We start from the raw sequence: 8835 nt of genomic DNA, 5'->3' as shown, positions 1-8835 counted from the left end.
TGAAATTCAATCAAAAATGAAGTAAGTGCTAGAAAATAAAGTGGGAGGAAACATCCTGCTTTGCTTTCAAAAGATGCAGTAATTAAACTGAACAATAATACTGGCTCCCATACCGCTCAAAAAAGACACAGAAGCTTTTCATAAGTTTGATCAGGAGGTACAACTAATTTAGAGTTCAGCAACAATGAGGAGGTCAAAAACAGCTTGGATAGCAAAGTAAATAATTTTTGACTGGAATAAGAAAGCTCACAGACAGGTGGAAAGTGCCTAAATTTGTCAATGTAAATAAAATGTACATTTTTTTTAGAAAAATATTAATATAAATTGTCTACTAGTCTAAATTTTGGTACTATTATTTATTCAATGACAATGAAATTTATTCAATAATAGTACTAAAATTACGGACATTTTATATTAATAAATATTTTTCTAAAAAAAATGTACATTATTAATATAAAATACCAACATGAACCCACAGCCTCAGTAATATTTTGCTGCAGCTCAACCGGTAAATAGCAGCAACTTAAGTTCCAGGTTTACTTAGTTAATGAGTTGAATTTGAACTTAAAACTAGTTCAAGTGATATAGCCTTAAGCATATTATTATTTCAATATGAAGAAAAAATAATTAAAACAGTGATATTAATTTAATTGTATATTTAATAATATTTATTATATTACACTTTATCTTAATCACTATTAACATCAACATCTGATTATTATAATCATGAAGGAGGGGAAAATCAAAATTATGGTCCACAAGCCAGCTTTAGCTGACTAATACATAAAATAATTTACGTAACTAATTACATCATTAACATTAAAATACAGAAGAAAAAAATAAAAGTAATACCATACCATTAAAAAAGAGGAAGTAGTTACAACAGTTATACACCATACAAAATCTATAATATATATAGCAATTATAATAATAAAAATATATAACATTTTAATAGTTGATGACATCATAACTAAATTAAATTATACACCATATACTATGAGTTATATAGTTAACGCAATCGCAAACTCATATTTTTATTTGTTTGTGTGAACATAAATATGGAAACAACAATCAATTAGGCAAGATAATGATTGTAGTTGGGTTATTTGTTTTTTATTTTTTTCTAATTTTATTTATAAATATTTATTTATAAATAATAATTGTATATTTTTATGAGAGAGCTATTTCCCATTAAAACTTTTTAATGATTTATAAAAAAAAATCTGTATACAATAGTTGCAACGATTCCCAATGCTACCGGTATCAACCATGACTTCCAGGAACTGAAATAAAATATAAAAAGAAATGTTATTATTAATAAAAAGAACCATAAATTATAAATAAATAACACAAAAGCAACTGAAATAAAAAATATAAATAAAATTTAGAGGATATTGTCACATATATCATTTTTATCTTTATATAACTATTTACTATATGATTTACTATATATAACAAATGAGAAGTAATAAAAGTGGCACACTTTATTACACCTCGGCAGAATGAATTACACCATGAATCTAACCAAAACGTTGTGTGTCCAGAAGTCCTACTTTGCCTCTGTGATATAGTCTCCTGACTTTACAGCCAAGAAGACATAATGATAAAACTCTCGTTCTCCTCTTCTTCGTTCTCTTCTGAAATTGCTACGGTTAAACTTTTGACAAATTTTTTCATAGGTGAAAAGACTGCTGAATTAAGACTGTAGAATCGCAACATTAGTTCGAAAGAAACTAAAACTGGAACAGACTATGGTTAAATACTTTTTGAAAAGACCTCGCATGTACATATATAGAACAAACCGAATAACTCTATCTATATTTTTTATTCTTATATTTAGAGCAATATCTAAGAATCTAAGAACAATTTGGCTGTACAAATTTTGCACTCGCTCGTCTCATTAGTTAAAATGCTTTGAACAGATCCGTACGAGATATTAAGGTCTTCCGATATAGTCTTTCGAATAGTAATTCGCCTGTTTGAACGAACCATTGTTTCCACTTTTTACACATTTTCAACTGTTTTTGAGGTTACTGGACGTCCCGCACACTGCTCGTCTTCAACAGACTCATTTCAGTTTTTAAATCGGTCATACCACTTGTAAACAATCTTCAAAGTTACCACATTATCACTGTACACCGATTCTAACATTTCGTGAGCTTCTTTGGTACTCTTTTGCAACTTAAAACAAAACTTAATGTTAATGCGTTGTTCAAAATCCATGTTGCGCGACAGACACGATAAACACAACCTCACTCTAGCGGCTCTGGCAGCTGACTGACAAGCTCGAACGTGTTACAACTTGTCCCTGCCTGTCTCAGTCGATCACGCTATTGGACAAATTACAGCATATGGATGTAGCGTCGAAAGTTGCTGCTATAAAAATTCATTCACCGTATTTTTTTATCACACCTCGTATAGCCAGGGAGTAACCGGATTTAAATTCACAAACATATGGGTGAAAAACAGGGACACACCGATCAGCTATGGATGTCTGCACTTACAAGTAGGACTTCAGATTTCTTTGTGTATTATAATCTATTAACTCATTTACGACTAAATTTTATTAAATAGTTTAAAAAGCCAAAACAATTAGCATCTTGTTGAAATAGTTTTCCTGAAAAAGAGAAAGACAATATAATAAGACTAGGAAGACATTTTTTTACTTAGCTTACTCATCTAATATATAATCAATTGAAAAAATATGTCGTGTAAAAAAAACGTCTTACACTGAATGAGGTAGTACACAATTAACCGATTCCCAAATGGATTAAAATTTCACAAAATTATTCTTCTCATTTCAACTACAAGTTTCAGTAACTGTATGGTTTAATCAGGATAATAAAACATCTAAAAATATTTTGAAACTGATTTCATAGTTTTCCAAAAAACAAGTTAAAGAAAAATGTATTGAATGACTTTCACAAATCAACAGGTAAACCTACCAATTAATATTTATATTCTGATCTATGATTTATCAATAACATCAATCTCTGCAGTTATAGCAAATAAAACTTCCCAAAAGCCATACTGATTATTTATAAATTTATTCATTCTAACATCTAACTTAATTTCAAATAAGCAAAAACTGATTTCTATTAAGTGATCTAGTTGTACTGAATTTAAAGTAATCAGAAAAATAGCAATGTTTTATTAATTTACACATTATATCAACTCTCTGAAGAATGAATTTGTACAGTACAAGTTTGTGGTAATAGATATCTGATCTCCCTACTGTGTAATTTCTTCTTAATTGAATTACCTAACTCATCAGAATTTAAATAAAAAATAAAAGCAAAATTAAGAATTTTTGGAGTTAAATGGGCATCGACTTAAAAGGTCATTAGCTCTTGTCACAGTTTGAAAACAGAAAAAATCACCAATAGAATTGTGAGATTGGGCTCTTTTACATTAAAATACCCCCAAAAAAACACATAACATTAAGAAACATTTAAATAAAAAACACAAGATAATACAAAAAAAACCCAATAGAAACCCTGTAGTCAGATGTAAAGGGTGCTTACACAGGGAATCTGCAGTCAAATATAACACAAATTTTAATTTCACTGAAAGTTTACTACAGACGGTTTCCGCTCACAGGAAGCTAAGAGACTATTGTTTCTTCTTTAATGTTTTCCAAATCAGCAACATCATTTCTTAATCCATAACTCTTTCTGAAATTTTCATGTATTGTATACTCTTGAGGAATACACACTAATTCTTAAGTATATAAAACACTTATTTATATTAACTAATTACATTTATTTCAATTACACTAATTCATCATTATCAACAGTAGTTCTGCTTGAAAGACAGATTCTCTCGTGGCCTCTCTCCACTCTGTGGTTCTTTTATTATTTCATACTTTTCCTGTCTTTTTATTGCATTCTACCTCTTCCTCTTTCCCTCAACCATCTCTTCAACCACTGTACCTATCAAGCATTCCCTTTTCGTCACACACTAATTACTGGTGTACTAATACTTATATTGATTTTGGTATCAATTTTAGTGTAAAAGACTTGATTTTCAGTATCTCCCGCATTTAAAAAGAATAATATAATTCATTCGTAATCTGAATTTTACTTTTAAATTTAATTCTACATTTTTAACTGAACCGATACAGTAGCATCGGTTACCACCAAAATTATTTTGAATATTCCTATCGGTTATTGCTAAATGTTTCTGTGAAACTATTCTTTATTTTCTGACCATAATTCTTTCTCTACAAAGGTATTTGCCTAATTTTAGTTTTTATTGGAAAATTTTTAACTGAACTTTAAATTGATACCACCCAACAGTTTCAGTTTAAATTTAAATAGTCCTTTTGAAATTTTGAATTTATTTTATTTCTTTTCTTTTTTACTTAGAAACAGGTATTATTTAAACGGGTAATGAAAAAAAAAATTACTTCACTATCTACATCATTTTAAGTACATATACAATGTTTAATATCTAGAGGCCTCAGAAGCTTACTTAGATTTTTATTCACAGAAAAGTGAATAAACAGCAGGTCCTGTCATGGCTGCTGCTCTCTATATTGTTCTATTCTTTGCTAACCTCTTTGTTTCAGCATATTTTCCCTTTTCCGTAATTCGACCTATCATTTGAAATTTCATCCTTCTTCTTACTTTCCTTCCATCTTTTCATACAATGTCATATCCAGTTCCTTTTCCTATATCAGGTTTAACATTTTCCTGATCTCTCCGATTCTCCTCAGTAATTCTTCATTTGTTACATGGTCTTGCCATCTGGCATTTATCAATCTGTGCCACATCCACATCTCAAAAGCATAATTCATTTTCTGACTGCCTTTCTGATCATCCACATTTAAGCTCCATAGAGCACTACACTCCAGATAAAACATTTAATTAATCTCTTCCTTAACAATAAGTTTAACTTTCCACACAACAGCCTTCCCTTCTTATTAAATGCCTGCTTACTTCATGATATTTTTGCTTATATACAAGGATTATTTTTTTTCAAGGTTCAATCGGTCATAAAATTAAAACCACAGTGAAAATAAAAATTTTTTTATTTGTAACAAGTACTTACATAGTTATGCTATTTCTCTACATAGTCCCCACTCCAATTTAGACATTTGTCGTAACATGGTACCAACTTTCCAATACCCTCGCCATAGAACGAAGCCGCCTGTGTTTTCAGCCATGTTTCTACGTTGGTCTGCAGCTCGATGTCTGTGCCAAAATGTTGACTTCCTAGCTGGCGTTTCATGTGAGCAAAGAGGTGAAAATCGGATGGAGTCGTCCGGGCTGTATGGTGGGTGACCAAACACTTCCTGACGAAAAAGCTGCAGGAGGTTCTTTGTTACAGCTGCAGTGTGCGGCCGAGCATTTTCATGGAGAAAGACAATGCCTGATGACAACATTCCTCTCCGCTTATTCTGAATTGCCCTTCACAGACGTTGAAGAGTCACACAGTATGAGGCTGCAGAGATGGTCGTGCTACGTTCCATGAATTCCACCAAGAGAACTCCATTCCGGTCCCAGAACACAGTAGCCATGCGCTTTCTGTTGGAGAAGGTTCGCTTGAACTTCTTTGGTTTACTGGGAGAATGAGAATGCATCTGCTGTTTGGATTGTTCTTTTGTTTCTTCAGTTTCGAAATGGACCCATGTCTCGTTCCCCTGTGACAATTTTGTTAAAAAAATCTTCTCCTTCATTGTAGTAGCGCTGGAGAAACATTACGAAGGCGTCCATTCTCATTGTTTTGCGATGGTCGGACAGCATCTTGGGAGCCCATCTCGCACACAGTTTGCGGTACTGAAAGTCTCTGGCTCACAATGGTGTAGAGAACTGACCTTGAAATTTCAGGTAATGAATCACTCAATACAGAAATTGTGAATCGACGATTTTCTCGAATCGCCTCATCCACTCGCTCAACGAGATCATCGGTTGACACTCGCTTCCTTCCCTGACCGCCTGCATCATGAACATCTGTACGTCTTGCTTTAAAGTTCCTGGACCATTGTCGCACTTTGCTGTCACTCCTTGAAGTTTCAACGTACACATTACTTATTCGTCGATGAATGTCAGCTATTTTTACTTCCCTAAATTCATTAATTACTTTTCTAATGGCATTAAAAAGGCCATTGAAATATCAACTGCTTGAAGATTTGTATATTTCAGTTACAATAATGTAATTGCCATTCTCAGTTACATCAAATATCATTAATGGCTAAGAAATTAAATTGCAACAATGCCTGCATTTATTTACAACCGGTTTCTTTGATATGGTAACAACTGTACCTTTTTTGTTTAAATTTTGTTTTGAGTAATGTTCTCAGTCTGTTAAATTTTGCATCTTATGTATAAAGCTTATTTAACCATAAAAACAATAATTCTTAATAAATAAAATTTTTTGGGGTTATCCACCCTCATCTCATTAATAAATTCTCTCCTAATTAGTTTAGACCAAACCTTCTGAACCTGGGGGTCTCGAAATTGCCTACAACTTCACACATCAACAATAATAAAATCATTTTAAGAGAAATTAAATCATTTATTATAAATATTTTACTTTTGTACATTTATAAGTACGCATGTAACGAAAATAAATTAACAAGATGGTCGGGTTTGTTTTTCATTTAAAAGTTTCTCCACATGTGATCTATGTTAAAAACACATAAAAGCAAACTGATTTCAAGCGATAAAAGATGATTCCGCAACAATAATCAAAAAACCCTTTTAAAAAAGGTAGGACCTGCCAAGGGATTAATACTTTCAATGCATCTGTGAATAAATGTCCATATATACTTCGACGAGCAAACCAAAACGTATCTAAATCTTCATGTGTGAATTGTGGTTGTCATGTTTTATCAGTAGAAATTTCAATTAGCTGATCGTGAATCTTAATCGGTAAATTAGCACCTGCAACATTTTCACTAAACAGATTCAGTACCCATCTCTTACAGAAATTATCTTTATCTTCCAGGAAACCCTTTGTCAACTGAATTCTTAGTTCATACGAATGCATCTTCATGCTATCCAAACTGTGAAAAAAAAACTGTGGCTTCATCCAAATTATTCTCAATATAATCGGGAATGGAAACATATCAAAAATGTTTGCTTTGAAGGCGAATAATTCAGAGATATCAAGCTTCTTAATGAAATTATGAACTTTGTCTGTGATAAATAAATTGTTTTTATCATGTCCTCATAAATTCATATTCAAGTCATTTAAATGTGAAAATACATCAGCTACTTAAGCAAACAACAACATATACTACAACATATTTTACAAAACATTATTCTGTAAAAACATTAAGAATGGCATTTGTTTTACCTGGAAAATATTATTAATTCATCCTGCAATTCCAACAACCAGGTTAATACTTTCTCCCGTGATAACCACCTGACTCCTGTATGGAAAAGAAGAGATTTTTTTTCTTTTTGCCCATATCATCGCATATTCTGTAATATGCCTATAATGCCTATATGCCTATTCTGTAATATTCAACTTTTAATAAAATTAACCTTTTTTACAGCTTTATAAAGAGTTTACATAAGATTTTCTGGCATATTATCTGCGGTTAAAGCATGTCTGTGAAGGAAGCAGTGCGTCCATTCTGCAAGAGGAAGATATGGACCGCGGCTTACTGACTAGATGACAGATGGCAGGATTAGGTTATCTTATTACTTTTTTATGTTTTGAGTTATAACCGGTAACATCAACACTACAAAAGTAACAATCACTAAAATAATAACAATTCTCCCTTGGTATAAGACAATCTTTTAATTTTTTGAGAAGTACATTGTTCTTTCCTGTTATCGCCTTTGCACAATCACTACATACTGCAATACATTTGGTCCAAACTGTGAACTTGGTTGCTCTGGACGCTAACAATAAGTCTTCCGCCTGGGGTTCACCCACACTGAGCCCAGAGGCACTGGTCTCGCACAGTTTGTTGAAGCCAGGAACCTCTGCTTGCATAACGAGGCAGAACAACCGCCAACTTTCTCTTCCGAACTGGAGTAAAGTTACATCGATGTCACCTTGGTGACAGGCAATCTGCTTAGGTGTACCAAGTAGTTGAACTGTCTGCCCCAAGGCCAGTGTGAGTAATCATAGGCTTATAACCTCTGAGACAGTTTACGGTGGCAGTCCCAAAAGTTTCAAATTCAGGTCACTATAACCTAAGTGGCCTGGATCAAAACAGCCTGTGGTGCGAGTGTGCGGTTGACTTCCAAGAGTTGGAATGGTGTGTGGAGCACAGTGAGGAGGGGGAATTGATGGCTGAACAATTCGGTCGTGCCATCAAGACTGGCTGTGATATGGTCCTACGGCGGCCTCGGCCAATGGACGGACCCATAGGTAGTGACCGTCCGACATCATGCCTAAGGGTAAAGAGTCCTACCGCGCTACTGTAGGAAGCTTACCGAGATATGGCTGGCTAAGGTTCCAAGCGCTTTTATGGAGGACAGGTAGTTGTTGGAATTCAGCGGCCTAGGCGTGTCAGCGAATTGCTGTATTTGAAGAGATAAATTTAATTATCGATTGTCATAAATGTTTTAGTAGTTGACGGGGTGCGCCTACACATTTTAGTGATATATGATAAATGGTCGGTGGGACACGCAAGCAAGCGGGTGGTGTATGGTACCACGCTTATTCCGCTTTCGCTTTTAGGGTAGCTAGGAACTAATTAGGACACTGGTCGCTAAACTGTTTCGAGGCTCAATAGCAGTTTGTGTCACAGACATTCGGTCTTATGCTTTAGGGCAACCGAATGGGGTGGTGGCGGGAGAAATGCCAAGCAAACCAATACATTTTGTCCAATCTATGTTATAGTTTCTAGTATCTCCATACAAAACATCAAAA

At 33.6% G+C, this 8835-nt stretch overlaps 1 protein-coding gene across 2 annotated transcripts in view; it reads right to left on the bottom strand.

Moving 5' to 3' along the window:
• Nucleotides 1-641: 641 nt before the first annotated feature.
• The window catches only part of Cyt-b5 (Cytochrome b5), a 79489-nt gene continuing 71295 nt past the window's right edge, over nucleotides 642-8835 (bottom strand). The window contains exon 4 of one of the 2 annotated variants that reach the window (XM_075371801.1): nucleotides 642-1283. In XM_075371801.1, the coding sequence (XP_075227916.1) occupies nucleotides 1202-1283 (82 nt within the window). In that variant the 3' untranslated portion in view covers nucleotides 642-1201. Of the gene's footprint in view, nucleotides 1284-7302; nucleotides 7379-8835 lie in introns of those variants that run through there. The other variant, XM_075371802.1, reaches the window with a different exon arrangement.

This window comes from Lycorma delicatula, chromosome 7, assembly GCF_047948215.1.
Source record: "Lycorma delicatula isolate Av1 chromosome 7, ASM4794821v1, whole genome shotgun sequence".
Taxonomy (NCBI): domain Eukaryota; kingdom Metazoa; phylum Arthropoda; class Insecta; order Hemiptera; family Fulgoridae; genus Lycorma; species Lycorma delicatula.
The sequence above is the reverse complement of the archived record's forward strand: the minus strand, read 5'-3'. Positions and strand labels throughout refer to the sequence as shown.